This window comes from Eleutherodactylus coqui, chromosome 6 (assembly GCF_035609145.1).
Source record: "Eleutherodactylus coqui strain aEleCoq1 chromosome 6, aEleCoq1.hap1, whole genome shotgun sequence".
NCBI lineage: Eukaryota > Metazoa > Chordata > Amphibia > Anura > Eleutherodactylidae > Eleutherodactylus > Eleutherodactylus coqui.
This window is the reverse complement of record NC_089842.1, coordinates 33,806,124-33,825,275: the sequence shown is the minus strand read 5'-3', so window position 1 is coordinate 33,825,275 and position 19,152 is coordinate 33,806,124. Positions and strand designations below refer to the sequence as shown.

The window sequence follows — 19,152 nt, the reverse complement described above, 5'->3', positions numbered from 1 at the left end:
AATACAACCGTGGTACTAGGTCCGCAGTCACCACCACATTACCACCAACGCGTTTACTGTTAAGGTGCATATAACCACGGACACGTGGAGAGGACACGTAGTGCCTCAAAAACATCCCCCTCCTCCTCCAACAGGGAAAACATTGTTGGCAAATGCCTTTGCATTGGTTCGTCTGGTGGCAGTCCAAGAATTTCACCTTTACCGACACTACAAGAGAGCCCCCCCACCATCCCCCCGCCACGGCCCACTTAATCCTGGCCACATTCCGAAAACCAACAAAATACAACCGTGGTACTAGGTCCGCAGTCACCACCACATTACCACCAACGCGGTTACTGTTAAGGTGCATATAACCACGGACACGTGGAGAGGACACGTAGTGCCTCAAAAACATCCCCCTCCTCCTCCAACAGGGAAAACATTGTTGGCAAATGCCTTTGCATTGGTTCGTCTGGTGGCAGTCCAAGAATTTCACCTTTACCGACACTACAAGAGAGCCCCCCCACCATCCCCCCGCCACGGCCCACTTAATCCTGGCCACATTCCGAAAACCAACAAAATACAACCGTGGTACTAGGTCCGCAGTCACCACCACATTACCACCAACGCGGTTACTGTTAAGGTGCATATAACCACGGACACGTGGAGAGGACACGTAGTGCCTCAAAAACATCCCCCTCCTCCTCCAACAGGGAAAACATTGTTGGCAAATGCCTTTGCATTGGTTCGTCTGGTGGCAGTCCAAGAATTTCACCTTTACCGACACTACAAGAGAGCCCCCCCACCATCCCCCCGCCACGGCCCACTTAATCCTGGCCACATTCCGAAAACCAACAAAATACAACCGTGGTACTAGGTCCGCAGTCACCACCACATTACCACCAACGCGGTTACTGTTAAGGTGCATATAACCACGGACACGTGGAGAGGACACGTAGTGCCTCAAAAACATCCCCCTCCTCCTCCAACAGGGAAAACATTGTTGGCAAATGCCTTTGCATTGGTTCGTCTGGTGGCAGTCCAAGAATTTCACCTTTACCGACACTACAAGAGAGCCCCCCCACCATCCCCCCGCCACGGCCCACTTAATCCTGGCCACATTCCGAAAACCAACAAAATACAACCGTGGTACTAGGTCCGCAGTCACCACCACATTACCACCAACGCGTTTACTGTTAAGGTGCATATAACCACGGACACGTGGAGAGGACACGTAGTGCCTCAAAAACATCCCCCTCCTCCTCCAACAGGGAAAACATTGTTGGCAAATGCCTTTGCATTGGTTCGTCTGGTGGCAGTCCAAGAATTTCACCTTTACCGACACTACAAGAGAGCCCCCCCACCATCCCCCCGCCACGGCCCACTTAATCCTGGCCACATTCCGAAAACCAACAAAATACAACCGTGGTACTAGGTCCGCAGTCACCACCACATTACCACCAACGCGGTTACTGTTAAGGTGCATATAACCACGGACACGTGGAGAGGACACGTAGTGCCTCAAAAACATCCCCCTCCTCCTCCAACAGGGAAAACATTGTTGGCAAATGCCTTTGCATTGGTTCGTCTGGTGGCAGTCCAAGAATTTCACCTTTACCGACACTACAAGAGAGCCCCCCCACCATCCCCCCGCCACGGCCCACTTAATCCTGGCCACATTCCGAAAACCAACAAAATACAACCGTGGTACTAGGTCCGCAGTCACCACCACATTACCACCAACGCGGTTACTGTTAAGGTGCATATAACCAGTCTGACTGGGGCATGCAGACACCTTGACAGAATGAATAGTGTGTGGCACATAGGTTCCCCATTGCTATGCCCACGTGTGCAGCTCCTGATGGCGGTGGCACAGGATTGTATTTCTCATTGCTTCTGTACAGCATTGTGGGCTATCGCCCCGCCCCTATTAAAGAGGGTCGCTACCTAGCCGTGCCAACCCTGTGCAGTGTGTGCCTGCGGTCCCTCGTCGTGGCAGACGCACTTCTAAATAGACATGAGGGTGGTGTGGCATGAGGGCAGCTGAAGGCTGCGCAGGGACAGTTTGGTGTGCGCTGTGGGGGGGAGGGGGTGCGGTTGGGCAGCATGTAACTCAGGAGAAGTGGCAGTGGAGTGTCATGCAGGCAGTGATTGTGCTTTGTTGGAGGTAGTGTGGTGCTTAGCAAAGGTATGCCATGCTAATGAGCGCTTTTCAGAAGTAAAAGTTGTTGGGAGGGGGGGGGGGCCACTCTTGCCGCTATTGTGGCTTGATAGTGGGACCTGTGAACTTAGGATGCAGCCCAACATGTAGCCCCTCGCCTGCCCTATCCGTCACTGTGTCATTCCCATCACTTTCCTGAATTGCCCAGATTTTCACACATGAAAACCTTAGCGAGCATCGGCGAAATACAAAAATGTTCTGGTCGCCCATTGACTTCAATGGGGTTCGTTGTTCGAAACGAACCCTCGAGCATCACAGGAAGTTCGTTACGAATAACGAACACCCGAACATTTTGGTGTTCGCTCATCTCTAATTATAATCAAAACTGAGATCCCTTGGATAAATAGTGTCCAACTAAAAAATCCACCTAGCTTCAAGGAGCTTTAGTTGTTTCTCCCGATCACCACCCCTGATGTTACTGGGTACCGAGTCAATTACCCTATATCATAAAAGACTAACAGCATGCGCCGCCTGCAAAAAAAGCTTAGGGATGGGCAAGTCTACTTTACTCGTCCTAATGGTGCTTTTGTGGCTAGAAATTCTTTTCTAAGAATTATTTTTTTCTAATGCCTACCTGTCTGTAGATGGGCAAAGCTGTCACCTTTCATCAGATTATTGCAGTTAACACGACTGAGATAAGGAAAATTGCCACTCCTTAAAGGAGTCAGTATACATTGCCCATTGGTGCTCTCTCTCAGTCTCACATTGTGGACCAACTGGTCCTTGAAATTACAACCCTGCCGATACGCCATCATTGGTGGTGTTTGGAATTCAGTTATTGGCGGATGACATTGTGCCAGTAGATACCAATGTTTGTTAATAATATTTTTAACCAGTCTACTAATAACCCCATAGGTAGAAACAAAAGGAATCCTACCAGAATCAGGTCTTACCCCAACTTTCATTAACAGATCTTCCCTATGGGTGACTCTGGCCTTAGCCTTATATTGATCAACCAGATCCCTAGGATAGCCCCTCTGTACATACTTGTCGTACAACGAGGCTAAGCAGGACTCGTTCACAATGTGACTCACCCTGAGCACTCGGCGATCAGGGACCACTGTATACGTTTCCCGGTCACATGATCACCGTTATCCATGGAAAGTTAAAAAGTTTAAAAAATTGAAATTCCATCTCTTCTTACGGAATGTATCATTGAGGGGAGATGAAATTACTAGAGATGAGCGAGCATACTCGTTAAGGACAAATACACGAGCGAGTATCGTCCTTTTCGAGTATCTGCCTGCTCGTCAGAAAAGATTAGTTTGTTGGCGGGGGGTGGCCGGAGAGAGCGGGGGGGATTGGGTTGGAGATCTCTCTCTCTCTTCCCCCCGCTCCCCCTGCTCACTCCTGCAAACCACCGCTCACCCCTGCTGACACCCGAATCTTTGCAGACGAGCAGGCAGATACTCGAAAAGGACGATACTCGCTCGAGTATTTGTCCTTAATGAGTATGCTTGCTCATCTCTAGTGGATTTGTCCCCTGATAGGATCTATATCCTCAGACCTTACTCCGGCTTCAGCGTATGCATCTGTCAGCATAATGGCGGACGCATTTGCAAAAGTCAAGGATTGCCCGGGAAATTTAAAATCGCCCTGCTCCTGGCTACCAAAAGTAGCCGAGAGCCTGGAGATGTCATAGGGGGCCACGGTATGCAGTTACTGGTGATGTGATTGCCGTTATCCAAATCCACTTCTATTCTCAGCACATTCTACATGGGAAGTCTCTCTTTTTCCTCCATCTTCAACACACAAGGGGTAAAGGTGCCCTTATGTTCGTCTGTGGTAGCACTCTTCACAGGTTGCACAGAATTTCCGCGGCAAATCCACCCAGTGTGACCCCAGCCTTACCTGCAGGCAGTGATTTATTGAAATTAACTTGTCACGCTCTGCAGCTCTGCACCTCACATACTGTAAATGACAAGACAGGTTTGCACAGTTCATCCACATAAGATGTATGACATATATGGAGGGGCCCAGAAATGATGTTCTGGGACACTGCACTGTGTATCTAATCCTATGCTGTGTGATACTGTCTGTGGAGCTGTGAATCTAATACTATTCTGTGTGATACTGTCTGTGGAGCTGTGAATCTAATACTATTCTGTGTGATACTGTCTGCTGAGCTGTGTATCTAATCCTCTCCTGTGTGATACTGTATGTTGAGCCGTGTATCTAATTGTATCCTGTGTGATACTGACTACTGAGCTGTGTATCTAATCCTCTACTGTGTGATACTGACTACTGAGCCGTGTATCTAATCCTCTCCTGTGTGATGCTGTCTGCTGAGCTGTGTATCTAATCCTATCCTGCGTGATACTGTCTGCTGAGCCAGGTATCTAATCCTCATCTGTGTGATACTAACTGCTGAGCCGTATATGTAATTCTATCCTGTGTGATACTGTCTGCTGAGCAGTGTATCTAATCCTATCCTGTGTGATACTGTCTGCTGAGCCAGGTATCTAATCCTCATCTGTGTGATACTAACTGCTGAGCCGTATATGTAATTCTATCCTGTGTGATACTGTCTGCTGAGCCGTGTATCTAATCCTATGCTGTGTGATTCATAATAACATAGAAATATAGTATGTTAGGGTGAAAAAGGACAAATGTCCATCAAGTTCAGCCTGTTTCCACTCCCCTCCATTGAGCAAGAGGAAGGCGAAAACCCCCCAATGATGCAGAAGCCAATTTGTCACATAATGGCAGTCAGATTAATCTCTGGATCAACATTTGAAAGTTCTCACCGGACTCCAAGACCCGGATCAACAACCCCGCTGGTTATTTGATGTCTATATCCTGTAATATCATTGTGCTCCAAAAAGACATCTAGTCCCCTCTTATACACCTCCATTGATTTTGCCATCACCACATCCTCAGGCAGAGAGTTCCACAGTCTCACTGCTCTTACAGTAAAGAACCCCCTTTTGTGTTGTTGATGAAACCTGCTTTCTTCTAGACGTAGCAGATGCCCTCTTGTTACCGTTGTGGTACTGGGTAGTGATGAGCGAGCATACTCGCTAAGGGCAATTGCTCGATCGAGCATTGCCCTTAGCGATTACCTGCCCGCTCGGCAGCAAAGATTCATCTGCTGGCGGCGGGCAGGGAGCTGCTGGGGAGAGTGGGGAGGAACGGGGGGGAGATCTCTCTCTCACTCTCTCCCCCCCGCTCCCCCCCTGCTGACTGCCGCAACTCACCTGTCAGCCGCACTGGCACCCGAACCTTCTCTGCCGAGTGGGGAGATACTCGCTAAGGACAATGCTCGATCGAGCAAATGTCCTTAGCGAGTATGCTCGCTCATCTCTAGTTCTGGATAAAACAGATCCTGGGAGAGATCCTTGTATCGTCCTCTCATGTATTTATACATAGTTATTTGGTTGCCCCTTAGCCATCTTTTTTCTAGGGTAAATAATCCCAATTCTGATAGCCTCTCTGGGTATTCCAGTCCTCTCATTCCGTTTTTAAATAATTTAGTAGCCCTTCTTTGAGCTCCCTCAAGCACTGCAACATCTTTCCTGAGCAGCGGTCTCCAGAACTGTACACAGTGATACATGTGGGGCCTGACAAGTGCCTTATATAGTGGAAAAATAATGTTCTCGTCCCTCGCCCCTATACCTCTTTCAAAGCACCCCTAGATTTTATTTGCTTTTGCAGCAGCTAACTGGCATTGATTGCTCTAGTAAAGTCTACAATCCACTAGTACCCCAAGGTCTTTTTCCATCTCACTTTTCCCTAGCGGTACCCATTTAGTGTATATTGGTGACATTGTTTCTCCTGCCCATGAGCATAACCTTACATTTATCAATATTGAACTTCATTTGCCATTTTCTACCCAAGCACCCAGTTTATCTAGGTCAATTTGCAGGTGCACATTGTCCTCCGTTGTATTAATTGTCTTACATAATTTTGTATCATCTGCAAATATTGATATTTTACTGTGCAGTCCCTCTATCAGGTCATTGATAAATATATTGAACAGAATGGGGCCTAATACCGAATCCTGTGGCACACCACTAGCGACGGTGGCCCAATCAGAGTACGAATCATTTATTACCACCCTCTGCTTTCTATCTCTGAGTGAGTTCTTTACCCAGATACACATGTTTTCGACCAGACCAAGCTGCCTCATATTACCTTGGTGTCATCAGAGCAGAGAATCTTGTTTCTCGCAGACTGAGGTTCCTTTAGATGCTTTTTGATAATCTCCAGGCAGCTTCCATATGTCTTACTGAGGAGGCTTCTTTCTGGCCGCTCTGCCATAAAGCCAAGATTGGTGGAGGCTGCGGTGATGGTCACCTTATGGAAGTTTCTCCCATCTGCACACAGGATCTTGGGAGCTCAACCAGTGTGACCACTGGGTTCTTGAAGTCATCTCTCTTACTGAGGCCCTTCTCCCTCTTATTTTGGGGGTCGGAGGCTCTAGGAAGAGTCCTAGTTGTTCTTTCATGGAAGTATTATGGGGGCTGCTGGGCTCTTGGTCACCTTAGTTACAAGACACTTTTACCACTTAGTTTGGGGGTTGGTGGCTCTAGTAAGAGTCTAGGTTGTTCTTCCATCTAAGAATTATGAAGGCCGCTGGGCTCTTGCAAACTTTCAGGGCAGCAGAAATGTTTATATAACCTTCACCAGCTCCTTGCCTCAACACAATCCTGTCTCTGAGCTCTACAGGCAGTTCTTTCCTCCTCCTTGGTTTTGGTTGTGATATGCATTGTGAACGGTAAGCCCTTTAAAGACCCTTCTGTCTATATATGTCCAATCAACTGAATTTACTACAGGCGACTCCAATAAGGGAGTAGAAACATCTCAGAGATGATCAAGAGAAATGAGAGCCCCAGAACTAAATAGTAAGTATCATACCAAAGGGTGTGAATACTTATGTCAATGCAAAATGTTAGTTTTTCATTTTTCAAGAAAATTTACAAAGATTTCCACCATTCTGTTGTCACTTTGTCATTATGGGGTACTAAGTACAGAATGATGGGGAACAAAAGGCCACAACATAGCAACATGTAAAAAAAGCGGGGACTTTCCAAATGCATAGTATGTGTGCAGGGAAGGGGCTAAATACTCCATCTAGACTGGGTTATGAGCTTTTGGAGTGTTCTCAATTAAATATATGCTGCTGCCTTCTACTAAACTGGAAAGAGACATCTTACTTTGTGATATGAAGCACAATTGTATCTCAGCCCCTTGGAGACAGCAGGACGGCCACCTGGACTAAACTGCTTCTATAACACATGGGACTCTTGTATACAACACCGGTGATTCATCTCCACTCACCTCAACATAAGGGATATTTCGGGAACTCAGTTGATCCAAGAGTGAAATAGGACTCAAGTTCTCCACTATGTGGTGCAGATCATCTTGGAAATATTGATGTATTATCCTCACTACATGGTCTTCATACTGACAGAGTTGCTGGAAAAACCGTCTGGTCTCATCATCATCATCTAGGAAATGAAGGAGACACAAGAATGACGTCATCTAGAACCTGCAGAGGACTAACGGCATCTCATGTATAATATTCTTGTCCACTAGTGAGAAATCCCTCGTAACTAAGCAGCACAATTAGAAGGTAATTATATGGGATATTTCTTCTTTGATCTTCGTATACATGCAGATAAGCAGCACATCTTATGGGCCATTTACACGGGACGCTTATCACTCAAAATCCAGTTAAACAAAGAAATTTGAGCAATAATCGTTCAGTGTGAATACTCTGAATGATTATTGAAAAATCTGAAAAATCACTCACTATTCATTCCCAGGTTTTATCGCTGACTTTTAGTCAGCTTAAAATCCATTGCTGGATCACAGACTTCTCGTTCAGTTTAAAACACTCCCGGCTCAGTTCTTCACTTAGAAGCTGAAGCGCTGAGCGAGAAGCCCGCAATCCACTAGTGAAGTCTGTCAGTGTAAATGCTTTGCACGAGCGCTAACGACCTTAGCAATGACTTCACCGCTCATGTAGTCATTTACCCAACTGTTGGCCCATGTAAAAGGGGCCATTAGTTGCCAGTGTATGCGTGTGGATGTGTGTCTGGGGATGAGGGTGTAGGAGAGGGGCACATATCTTTAATCCCACTGAAGTCTTTTTTAGGTGCTATTAGCTATACAGCACAATATCTTCACCACTGTGGAGCTGTCTCTAGTACAGAACGGTGACAGATAATTCATAATAGAGGGGGGGGGGGTCCTCTGCTCAGGAACCTTATGTATTGGTCGGAGTGTAGAGCAGTTATAAAGAGCATCTCTCTCTGGTGGACTTGTCCTTTTCTGTATTACCCAGGCATCCCATTGATATGAATGAACACTCTGCAATGCTTCATTTTCCCTGTAGGGGTGCTGCAGAGAAAGTGGACACTTATTGACAGGTTTCCCTACAGATTATAGCTGATCAGTACTGGTCTCAGCAGGGGGACCCTTTGTCATCTGCTCATTGTCAAAAGACCCTTCTAACAAGCAGGAATCATCCAAAGTGGGAAAACCCATTATTACACAGTACTTCCGGATGATCCTTTTTAGCCGCAAGTTCTTTGTATTTGAAGCACAACTATTAGCAACTTTTGCTGTTTGAGCATCATTAGGATATATTAGCATCATTTCAAGTGACTTGATTTAATTTGCATTTGTTTGACATCTCCGAGGGGTTTGAACCTCTATTGTCATTGGAACCCTTACTAAAAAAACGTGAAAATATGGGCTGCCAAACAAACATAAAACAAAAAACTAGGGGACAAGTATAGATTTTTAGGGTAAGTCAGTCATTATTATTGGTGCTTCTCAAGATCACTACTTAGATAAAGCAGGTGCATTCGTGGCTTACAATGAAGTGAAAAAATAATAAATAATGACTGTTATGCCCTAAAGTAGATCGAGTCTGATAATTGTAAGACAGGATCTATAATACCTTGAAATAGCCCAACATAGATAACAGTATATGCCAAGACCTTAATATTAGGTCCTGTGTGGACACTGGATGTCTATGTAGATTGGTGTATTTTAGATACTACACCAATCAAATAGCTCATGGATATTAGCTTTAGCAAACGTCAATCATCAATTATATATTGACGTAAATAGGATCGGGTCACTCAAAAAGGTGACGGCTCAATGTGAGCCCAGTATGTGGCTGAAGATATACCCTGCTAGATCCTCCCTTAGTGGGTGGGTACCGAAAAATTGGCCAATAATTAGAAATAGTGAGTGGAGCCAAATATATTGCTGTAATTAACACCTCCAGAGCGGCGAATATAAACATAGACTTATGCAGTAGGATAGCGCCATCAAGAAAAATAGGGTGCCGAACTTGTGTTGTAGTCCGATCCATCTTACCGGTCCGTCGGAAGCTAATAGAAGCCGTAGTAGGGGACCTGAGTATTACCCCCATAGTGAGGAGATCGCGCATGCGCGGGTGACGGCGTGATGTCAGCACGTCGGTCATATGATCCCGACACGTGACCAGGTGACGTCAGCACGCCGGTCACATGGTGCGCGCGCAGCCCGATCACATGACCCTTCCATTCATAGATTGTATTGTGTTTTATGTTTGTTTGTCAGCAAATATTTTCATGTTTTTTAGTAAGGGTTCTAATAAAAGTAAAATTTTAATTTAGTCTATATCTGCGAAGGGCTTCAGTTTCAATTGAAATATAGACGTACTTCTGCCTCTGCGGATCTATTGTCATTGGAAATGCAAAAAGGTTTATGAGAAATAAAAAGTTAGGAAGACAATAATTTAGGGGCTCCCAGTGAACAACTATAAAGGGTACCGCACATCTCTAGCAAGCTCAGTTAGGGATCAGATGGTGTTTGCCGCATGCTGTCTCAAAAAAACTGAAGGGGCGAAGATGGGGATTTGTCTCACAAGTAGAGGGGATGTATCAGCAGGAAAACACTGTAAGGGATTGAGGCATTAGAAGAACGAGGGCCAATGTGGGATATTCAGAAAAGGGCACCATGGTGTGGACACAGTATACCGATTAAAGGGAAGAGCTCAACCACGACCCATTTCTTAAGTGTTAATAGCTGAATGTTGGTAAGGCTGGATCTCTACACTTCTATGACAGCAGAACAGTTGTGGTTGGCCATAGTGAGCGAACTGGGGAAAGTAATTTATATGTTTCTGTAAAATTAAAACCTGCCGATTACACCGGTACAACTGATTACCAGCAGCACGTCTCACTTTCAAGTTACGAACCATTCCCTTTATTTAAGATGGTAACAGTTTGGACATGCCTTAATATTACTATTCAACTGTGTTTGTTGGAAAATTACGCTTGGATCTTGACTTTCTCCTGTAAGAAACATTACTTTAAAATTGAAAAACAAATAAAAAACTTTGTTTTAAGAAGCATTACTTTCCCTCTGTAAGAACCAGCGAAAATCGCCAATCATATTCGGATTGTACTTCCCTTTGTAACGGTCTTCAATTACTCAAGTGTCTTGCATGCGTAATAAAAAGTGAATAGAACCCATTGATTTCAATGGGTTTATTCACATGAGAGTATTTTTTGCACAATGTACAATCGCGTCAAAAAAATTGCAGCATGACCTTGTTGGGGCCTATTACACACTGCAGTAAGCCACTGAAGTTAATGGGTGGGAAGAAATACGCAGTGAGTACGCAGGAAACCTGCTTATTTGCACACTATTTCAATGAGCCTATCTATTCATCTGCAAATATGCAGTGCATTTGTGCACTTAAAAACATGCCAGAGCAGGCGAAAAACAAGGGTGTAAGTGATTTCTGGTCTTGCAAATACATATCGCATTTGCACGACTGAAATGCACTTATGTCGATTGGAATGAGCCCCAATAGTGACCCCTATAGTAGCTCCAGTAGTAAAAGTGACCCGCACAGTGGCCTCAGTAGTAACAGCGTCCCCTATATTGGCACTAGTACTGTCCCCCATAGTGGCCCCAATAGTAACAGTGTCCCCTATATTGGTAGCAGTACTGTCCACTACAGTGGCCCCAGTAGTAAGTGTCCCCAGTAGTAACAGTTTCCCCTATAGTGGCCCCAGTAGTAAAGGTGTCCCCTATATTGGTCCAAGTAGTAATAGTGCTCACTATAGTGACCCCAGTAGTAATAGTTTCCCCTATATTGGCACCAGTAGTTAAGGTGCCCCCTATATTGGTCCAAGTAGTAATAGTGACCACCATAGTAGTCCCAGGTATGCTGCCCCATCAGATGCCAATAGCAACCCTCCCATTGGTTCAGGAATAGGTAATCTAGCGTCATGAGGTTTTATTGCAGAAGATATATCTGGATACAGAATGTTATCCCTCTGTTTACTAGAGAAACCTTTGGTATTTGTCACGCAGAAGTAACAGTCAGTATAGAGGTCTCCTTGTTCTCGCCATACCATCGGAATTGCAAAAGGCATTCTACCCTTGGCTTTCAGCCTCTGTGTGAGATGAGTGTTACGTGACACAGATGACGTGCGATGCCACTTGTTATCTTGGTCATCATCATAATTGTGATAGACCCACTTTACCAAGGATGTTATTTTCCTCTGCTGTGTCTTTGTTGTGAACTGTCCACAGACATAGCAGAAATTGTCTGGGTTGTTCAGACATCCGCGCCGCTCAGCCATATTATTATTACATTTTGAAAAATAGTTCTAGTCTAACCAATGACTTGTAAAAACACAGTTCACTAATTACAACTTACTGGTGGATGATCCGCAGCATTTCCGCAATGTGGAAACATTTCCTATATCTTACATAAACCTACCCTTATAGCGTGCAGTCAGCGCACGGTGTGTAACAGTGATTGTGAAATAACTGCGCAATAACTTTTGTTCTTTTTATTAAGCAAGTTTAATAGCGAGCCTACTGGATTAATTGTATAGGGATATTTCCAAGAAATAAAGTACAACAGCAATTAATTATATTTTGCCCCTAACTGGAAAACCTTACGTGGCAGAAAAAAAACAGACATCATATTGGAATTCAGCGCATTAAAGTTACTATGAGCGACTTGTCTGCTTATTTGTTACAAAAAATGTGTAGCACTGTTATATTTAGGCGGACTAAAATCCAACGCTGAGCGAAAAATGAACGAAGAGTGCTCGAATGCCTGCGTTTACAAGTAATGTTTATCGCTCACTTTCTGAGATTTAAACAAATTTTGAGTGATAATCATTGCGTGTAGAAGGGCCCTAAGCAGGCAGTCCTTCATAAGTGACCGGCTGCCTGTTTACACCGTCTGATCCATTGTTCAGTTTCCTGCATGCAGAAAATTAATAAGAAGCTAACGAATGCTCATTCGTCATTCAGTCAGGGCAGCATTTACGCTGAATGAAAATCATTAGTTTCCTCCTGGATGTGGGATTCTGAACGATTTATCAGCCCGTGTAAAAGTCTCCTCCTTATCAGGACATTAGAATGTGTGAATTCTCCGTATGTGGAGGGATCAGTTATTGTATACAGTGATGGGAGGGAAAGGAAGAAAAGGCGTCCTTACCATCCCTGGCAACTCTAATACTCATTCTTGAACCCATTCCTGAAGAGGATGGTGCGACCCTGCAAGATGAAAACATTATTACATTTACAGATAAAAAGAGAAAAATTGTCCAGAATTTTCTTTTTAGGGGTTCTCCAAGATAAAAAAAAAAAAATTATATATATATATATATATATATATATATATATATATATTTGTAAGATCTCCATGGCAAACAATAATAAATGAGCCTATATGCACCTGTACCGAATCCCCGCACTTCTAGTCAACCGCTGAGGTCTGTGATTGGCTGCAACAGCCTGTGGCATTCTGTCAAGAATTTACCTCAACATGCACACCGGTCTAAGTAGTCTGCGGATACATAGAGCGGCGGCTCTGCAGGTGGACAGTGAAAATGGCAAGAAAGGAAAATATAAAAAAGGTATCCCCATAGTGTAGCTTATGGTGCGCAATACTTTAGTTTGTGGGCGTACAGGACATCACAGAATCTCTTTAACTAGAGGCTGAAAAGTTGAAAATTTTATGGTGGGAACCAAAATTTGTGACTTTTACACCACAAAACTAGTGCTTGATTGGCATACCGCTAGGGGTCACAGGGGTCACAAGTGTGACCGGGCACTAGTCACTGCACTGCCGGCCACGTAATTGTTCCAGTCAGCGGTGCAATGAAAGTGAAAATGACCCCAGTAGTGAAAGCAGATTACAATAGGGGAGATTGGATTGACCGTTGGCCCCCCTAGAGTCTTGTGTCTGTGGCAATCGCCCCTATTATAACACGCCATTGGGCCCGGCTCTACTCACCCCTGTAGCGGGATCTCGAGGAAATCCTCTCCCGACCGAGGAAATCAGAATGTGATTTGTGTTGCTATGCAAACGCACGTCCTGCATGCTGATTTCCTCGGTACACTGCTACAGAAGTGAGTAGAGATGGGAGTTGGAACCAATGGTGGATTATAAAAAGGGCAATTGGAGCAACCACCCTCGGACCCAAGACTCCAATGGGGCTGAAATGGCGCAGCCTATTACTACTGGGGCAGCAATAGGAGTCACTGTTATTACTGGGGTCAAAATAGGGGTCACTGTTACTACTGAGCTGTAATAGAGGTCACTTTTAATAAAAAAAAATAAAAGGGATGCTATCACTACTGGAGCCACTGTAGGAGTCACTATTACTACTGGGGCCAATATAGGGAACAATATTACCACTGGAGCCACTGTGGGGGACACTATTACTACTTGGGTCACTGTCGGGGTCACTATTACTACTAGGGCCACAATAAGGGTCACTATTACTACTGGAACCAATATAAGGGACAGTTTTATTACTGGGCCAATATAGGGGGTCACTATTACTACTGGGGCCAAAATAGGGGGTCACTATTGCTATTGGGGCCACCAATATAGAGGACACTATTACTACTGGGGCAGATATAGAGGACTTTATTACTACTGGGGCCAATATAGTGGGTCACTATTACTACTGGGGTCAATATCAGGGATACTATTACTACTGGGGCCAATATAGGGGATGCTATTACTATTGGGGCCAATATAGCAGACGCTGTTACTACGACAGCCAATATAGAGGATGCTGTTACTACTGGGGCCAAGAGTCAGGACCAATGGCGGATTATAATAGGGGCAGTTGGGGCGATCACCCAGGGCCCAAGACTTCAAGGGAGCCCACATCTCAATAACCACTGGTAATCTACTGTCACTAATGGGGCCGCAATGGTGGAGCCTATTACTGCTTGAGGCCACAATAGGGTGTCACTTTTACTACTGAGGTAAATATAGGGGTCACTATTACTACTGGGGCTGCAATTGAGGTCACTATTACTACTGGGGCAAATATAGGTGTCATTATAACTGCTAGGGCCAATATAGGGGATGCTATAACTACCGGGGCCAAGAGTCAAGATCAATGGCCGATTGTAATTGGGGCAATTAGGGATCGCTCCGGGCCCAAGAATCCAGGGGTCCACGGCTATCATCTAGCACTACTAGGATCAAAAAAATCCACTATTATTCCTGGACCGCAATGGAGATCACTATTTCTACTGGGGCAAATATAGGGTCACTATTACTACTGGGGCCAATATAGGGGATGCTATTACTACTGGGGCCAAGAGTCAGTATCAATGGCAGATTACTCCGAAACTCCAAGGGGGTCCATGGCATTCCCAATTGCCCCTATTGTAATCCACTATCACTACTGGGTCCGCAATTGGGGAGCCTATTATGGTACTACTGGGGCCGCAATAGGGGTGACTGTTACTACTGGGGTCAATATAGAGGCCACTAATACTACTGGGGCTGCAATAGGTATCACTGTTACTACTGGGGGTCAAAAAAGTGGTCACTATTAGTACTGGGCCGCAATAGAGGTCACTATTACTACTGAGGCAAATATATGTGTCACTATTACTACTGGGATAATATAGGGGATCACTATTACTACTGGGGCCAATATAGAGGGTCACTATTACTACTGAGGCCAAGAGTCAGTATCAATGGCAGATTATAAGAGGGTCGATTGGGTGACCGCCCGGGCCCGAAACTCCAAGGGGGTCTTCGGCATTCCCAATTGCCCCTATTGTAATCCACTATCACTACTGGGGCAGCGATTGGGGAGCCTATTATGGTACTGCTGGGGCCGCAATAGGGGTGACTATTACTACTGGGGCCGCAATAGGGGTGACTATTACTACTGAGGTCAATATAGGGACCACTAATACTACTGGGGCTGCAATAGGGGTCACTGTTACTACTGGGGGTCAAAAAAGGGGTCACTATTAGTACTGGGCCCCAATAGAGGTCACTATTACTACTAGGGAAAATATAAGGGTCACTATTACTACTGGGGCCACTGTAGAGGTCACTATTACTAGTGGGGCCTATATAGGGGTCACTATTACTACTGTTCCACTGTGGGGGAAAGTATTACTACTGGGGCCACAATAGGGGTCACTATTACTACTGGGGCCAATACAGGGTACTATATTACTACTGGAGCCAATATAGGGGGACACTATTACTACTGGGCCAGCAATATAGGGGACACTATTATTACTGGGGCCAGCAATATAGGGGACACTATTATTACTGGGGCCAATATAGGAGACACTATTACTACTGGGGCCAATATTGGGGACGCTATTACTACTGGGGCCAATATATGGGACGCTATTACTACTGGGGCAATATAGGAGGTCCATATTACTACACAGGGCGGATTAGCTGCAGAATTTACAGTAGCTGTAGCAGCAAAGTTGACAAGATTTTGAAAATCTCACCCAGATGCTGTGGAAAAAAACTCCACAAAAATATTGAAATGTGGTGAGAGAGTTAATTCCGCAACATGTTAAATTTAGATATAATATCTATCAATAGCCCATCCAGCGCTCCAGCATTCCTCTCTGTTTTTTTAAACGGTCCTGTCCTTTTAATAACAACGGAAGCAAAAATTATACGACATAATAAGCCATGCCTCTAACCCCTCCCCTGATGACATCTTGGAGCTCCATTAGAAACTTTTGCTTTAGAAAGGGCTACATGGCTGAAAATGTTTGGGAACCACTGCTATATACTATGCTGGTGTACAGTATACACACAATAGGATGTATGTGTGTGTGTGTATGTGCCACCATAACTCATGAACGCCTGGAGCAATTTCAACCAAACTTGGTACATATATAACTCAACCCATACAGACAGATTTGGGCGGGTAGGGGGATAAGACAGCCCCACTACCCCTGGGGGGAGGGGGAGGGAATGCTGAAATTGCACTTGAGCAGATGTTTTTTATTTCACAGTCTTATATTACACAGACGACCTCCTCATCATAATACGCTAATCTATTACACAGACAACCTCCTCCTCCACAAATACTAATATAGTACGCAGACCTCCCGCTCCTCAGATATCTTACACAGACAACTTCCTCCTCTGCTCCAACTACCACACAGCTTCCCACCAGCACTGAGCCACTATGTACCACACAGAAATGAGCCCAGCACCCACTCTTATGAAAGCTGCCCAAAAGGAAATCTGTGTTGCCCAGAGCAACCAAACACAGCGCAGCTTTCATTTCACCTCAGCAGTATAAGAAATAGTAACCAATCACAGCGCAGCTTTCATTTTACCTCATTAGCATAAGAAATCGCAAACAATCTCAGTGCAGCTTTTATTTTATTTTACCTCAGCAGTATAAGAATTAGCAACTAATCACAGCACAGCTTTCATGTTACCTCAGCAGTATAATATATAGCAACCAATCACAGCACACCTTTCATGTTACCTCAGCAGTATAAGAAATAACAACCAATCACAGCGCAGCTTTCCTTTTACCTCAGCAGTATAATAGCAACCAATCACGGTGCAGCTTTTCTTTTACCTCTGCAGTATAAGAAATCGCAAACAAAAAAAATTATAGGGGAAGTCAGTAAGTTTTAGATTTTTAATAACGCCGGTATTACACAGACCTCCTGCTCCTCAGATAATAATATTTTACACAGACAACTTCCTCCTCCTCAAATACTAAGATTACACAGACGACCACCTACTCATATACCAATATATCACACAGACAACCCCCTCCTCATATACTAATATATTACATAGACAACCTTCTCCTCATGCACTAATATATTACACAGATGACCGTCTCCTTATCATACACTAATATGTTACACAGATGACCTCTTCCTCCTCATATACTAACATATTATATCAGTACATGCACACATATATTTAAAGTATTTCATGTCTAAAAAAAATACACAGGCAACGTGGGGTAATCAGGTGGTCACTATATAAAGGAGATGTGTAACATATAGCAGCTGTACATATATAATTATATACAGGAGATACCTAGGTTATACCAGCATGGTCTATATCACTATATATATATAGAATTAGAGATTCCACTTTTCTGCTCCATTCGGGGAGCAGAAACAAAGAATTCCCATGGCAGAACGGCTCTGTCTCTGGACAGAACGGAACAACGTCAGATGGACCCCATTAACTATAATGGGGTCCGTCCACTTTCTGCCCAGTTTTCCGGCTTTTGGGCAGAAGTAGAAGCATTGCAGCACTTTTTCTTCCAGTATTTTGTGCCGGATCTGCGACCGAACCTCTGGCCGGAGGATCAAACACAGATGTTAAACCGGCCTTACACCAGCATGGTCAATATTACTATATACGGGAGATGTATATACTGTATTTCTCCCTGTATATAGTGACGTCAACCATGTATATAGTGATATGGACTGTGCTGGTATAACCTGGGCATTTCCTGTATAAGATTGCACACTTTACACACAATTTAAAAAATGCATCAATAAGCTGCATGCGGTTTAAAAAAAACACATGGATTTTTTAAATTCACATGTGGTTTTTAATAGTGTATGCAGTTTCTTAAATATGTTTGTGGTTTTTGAAGACCGCATGCAGTTTTTTCTCACGCACGCTGTCATGCGGAGTCCATCAGGTTTTTTTTGTTTATATTTCCTGCACCATCGCTTCACAATATACATGCTGTCCATATACAATGTAATTACATATGGGCGGCATTGATTATGCATCAATCGACAACAACAGGCTCTGTCACACATAATACGGAACTGCCACAAGGAACTGCGTATTGCAATGTACTTGATTGCCAGCAAATTACTGAGTATGAAATGCACGTACAACACGCATGTAATATGCGGTAATCATACGCTCCTGTGAGCCTGGCCTAAGGGGCTGCAAACAAATTTTCATCTAGTCCAGGAAATAAGTCCTGTTTGGAAAGCTTTATGCAAAGGGGCCGATCATGTATTTGTTTTGCAGCTGTATGCTGCGCGGTTTAGGTGTGGGTACAGGGGAGGGGCGGCCCGAGCCCCTGAGCCTTTAGCTTCACCTCTGGATGGGTTGATAAATCCCCTATGTGGTTGAGGTTTATGACTCGCTGCAGTTTATGATGTTTCTTTCACTGACTTGAACGGCTAATAAAAACGCTCTGAACTTGTCTGAAGATTGGATCTTCCTGAAGTTTGTGACCCCCTTGTACAACTGTTCACCATAAAACAAGTGATACTTTATATAATCAGCTTATAAGAGATGAAGGTCTTACCGGAGAGCCGAGTGCAGGGTGTAGAAATACCAGATCTCCAGGAAAAGTCTGAGTGCTAAAGAATGGAGGAACTTCTATAAGTTATTTTCACTTTTGGTTCCTCAATGATTTTAACCCTATAATACACAAGTGGTCGTTTATTTCTTACAGATGACAGGCTGCTCCCCTCTCACAGACTCATTATTCCCCTGGTATGTCTAGCAACTTCCCCTTAAAATTCAAGGCTCAGTCTAAAGTCCCTTTAACCCCTTAAGAACCAAGCTCAGTAAATTTACAGCACTTGGTTCTAGGCTTTAATCCTGGTTAGTAATAAAACGAAGGATTAAATCTCTAGCTTCTATAATCAAGCAGGAGCAGGTCGGG

The 19,152-nt window shown here is 44.4% G+C and overlaps 1 protein-coding gene across 1 annotated transcript in view; it reads right to left on the bottom strand.

The window, feature by feature from the left end:
- The window catches only part of LOC136632019 (NACHT, LRR and PYD domains-containing protein 3-like), a 112,094-nt gene extending 93,245 nt beyond the window's left edge, over nt 1-18,849 (bottom strand). The window contains exons 1-3 of the mRNA XM_066606559.1: nt 18,790-18,849; nt 12,672-12,730; nt 7,481-7,650 (exon numbers count right to left, since the gene is read on the bottom strand). Of these exons, the coding sequence (XP_066462656.1) occupies nt 7,481-7,650; nt 12,672-12,708 (207 nt within the window). The 5' untranslated portion in view covers nt 12,709-12,730; nt 18,790-18,849. The remainder of the gene's footprint in view (nt 1-7,480; nt 7,651-12,671; nt 12,731-18,789) is intronic.
- Nucleotides 18,850-19,152: the final 303 nt, after the last annotated feature.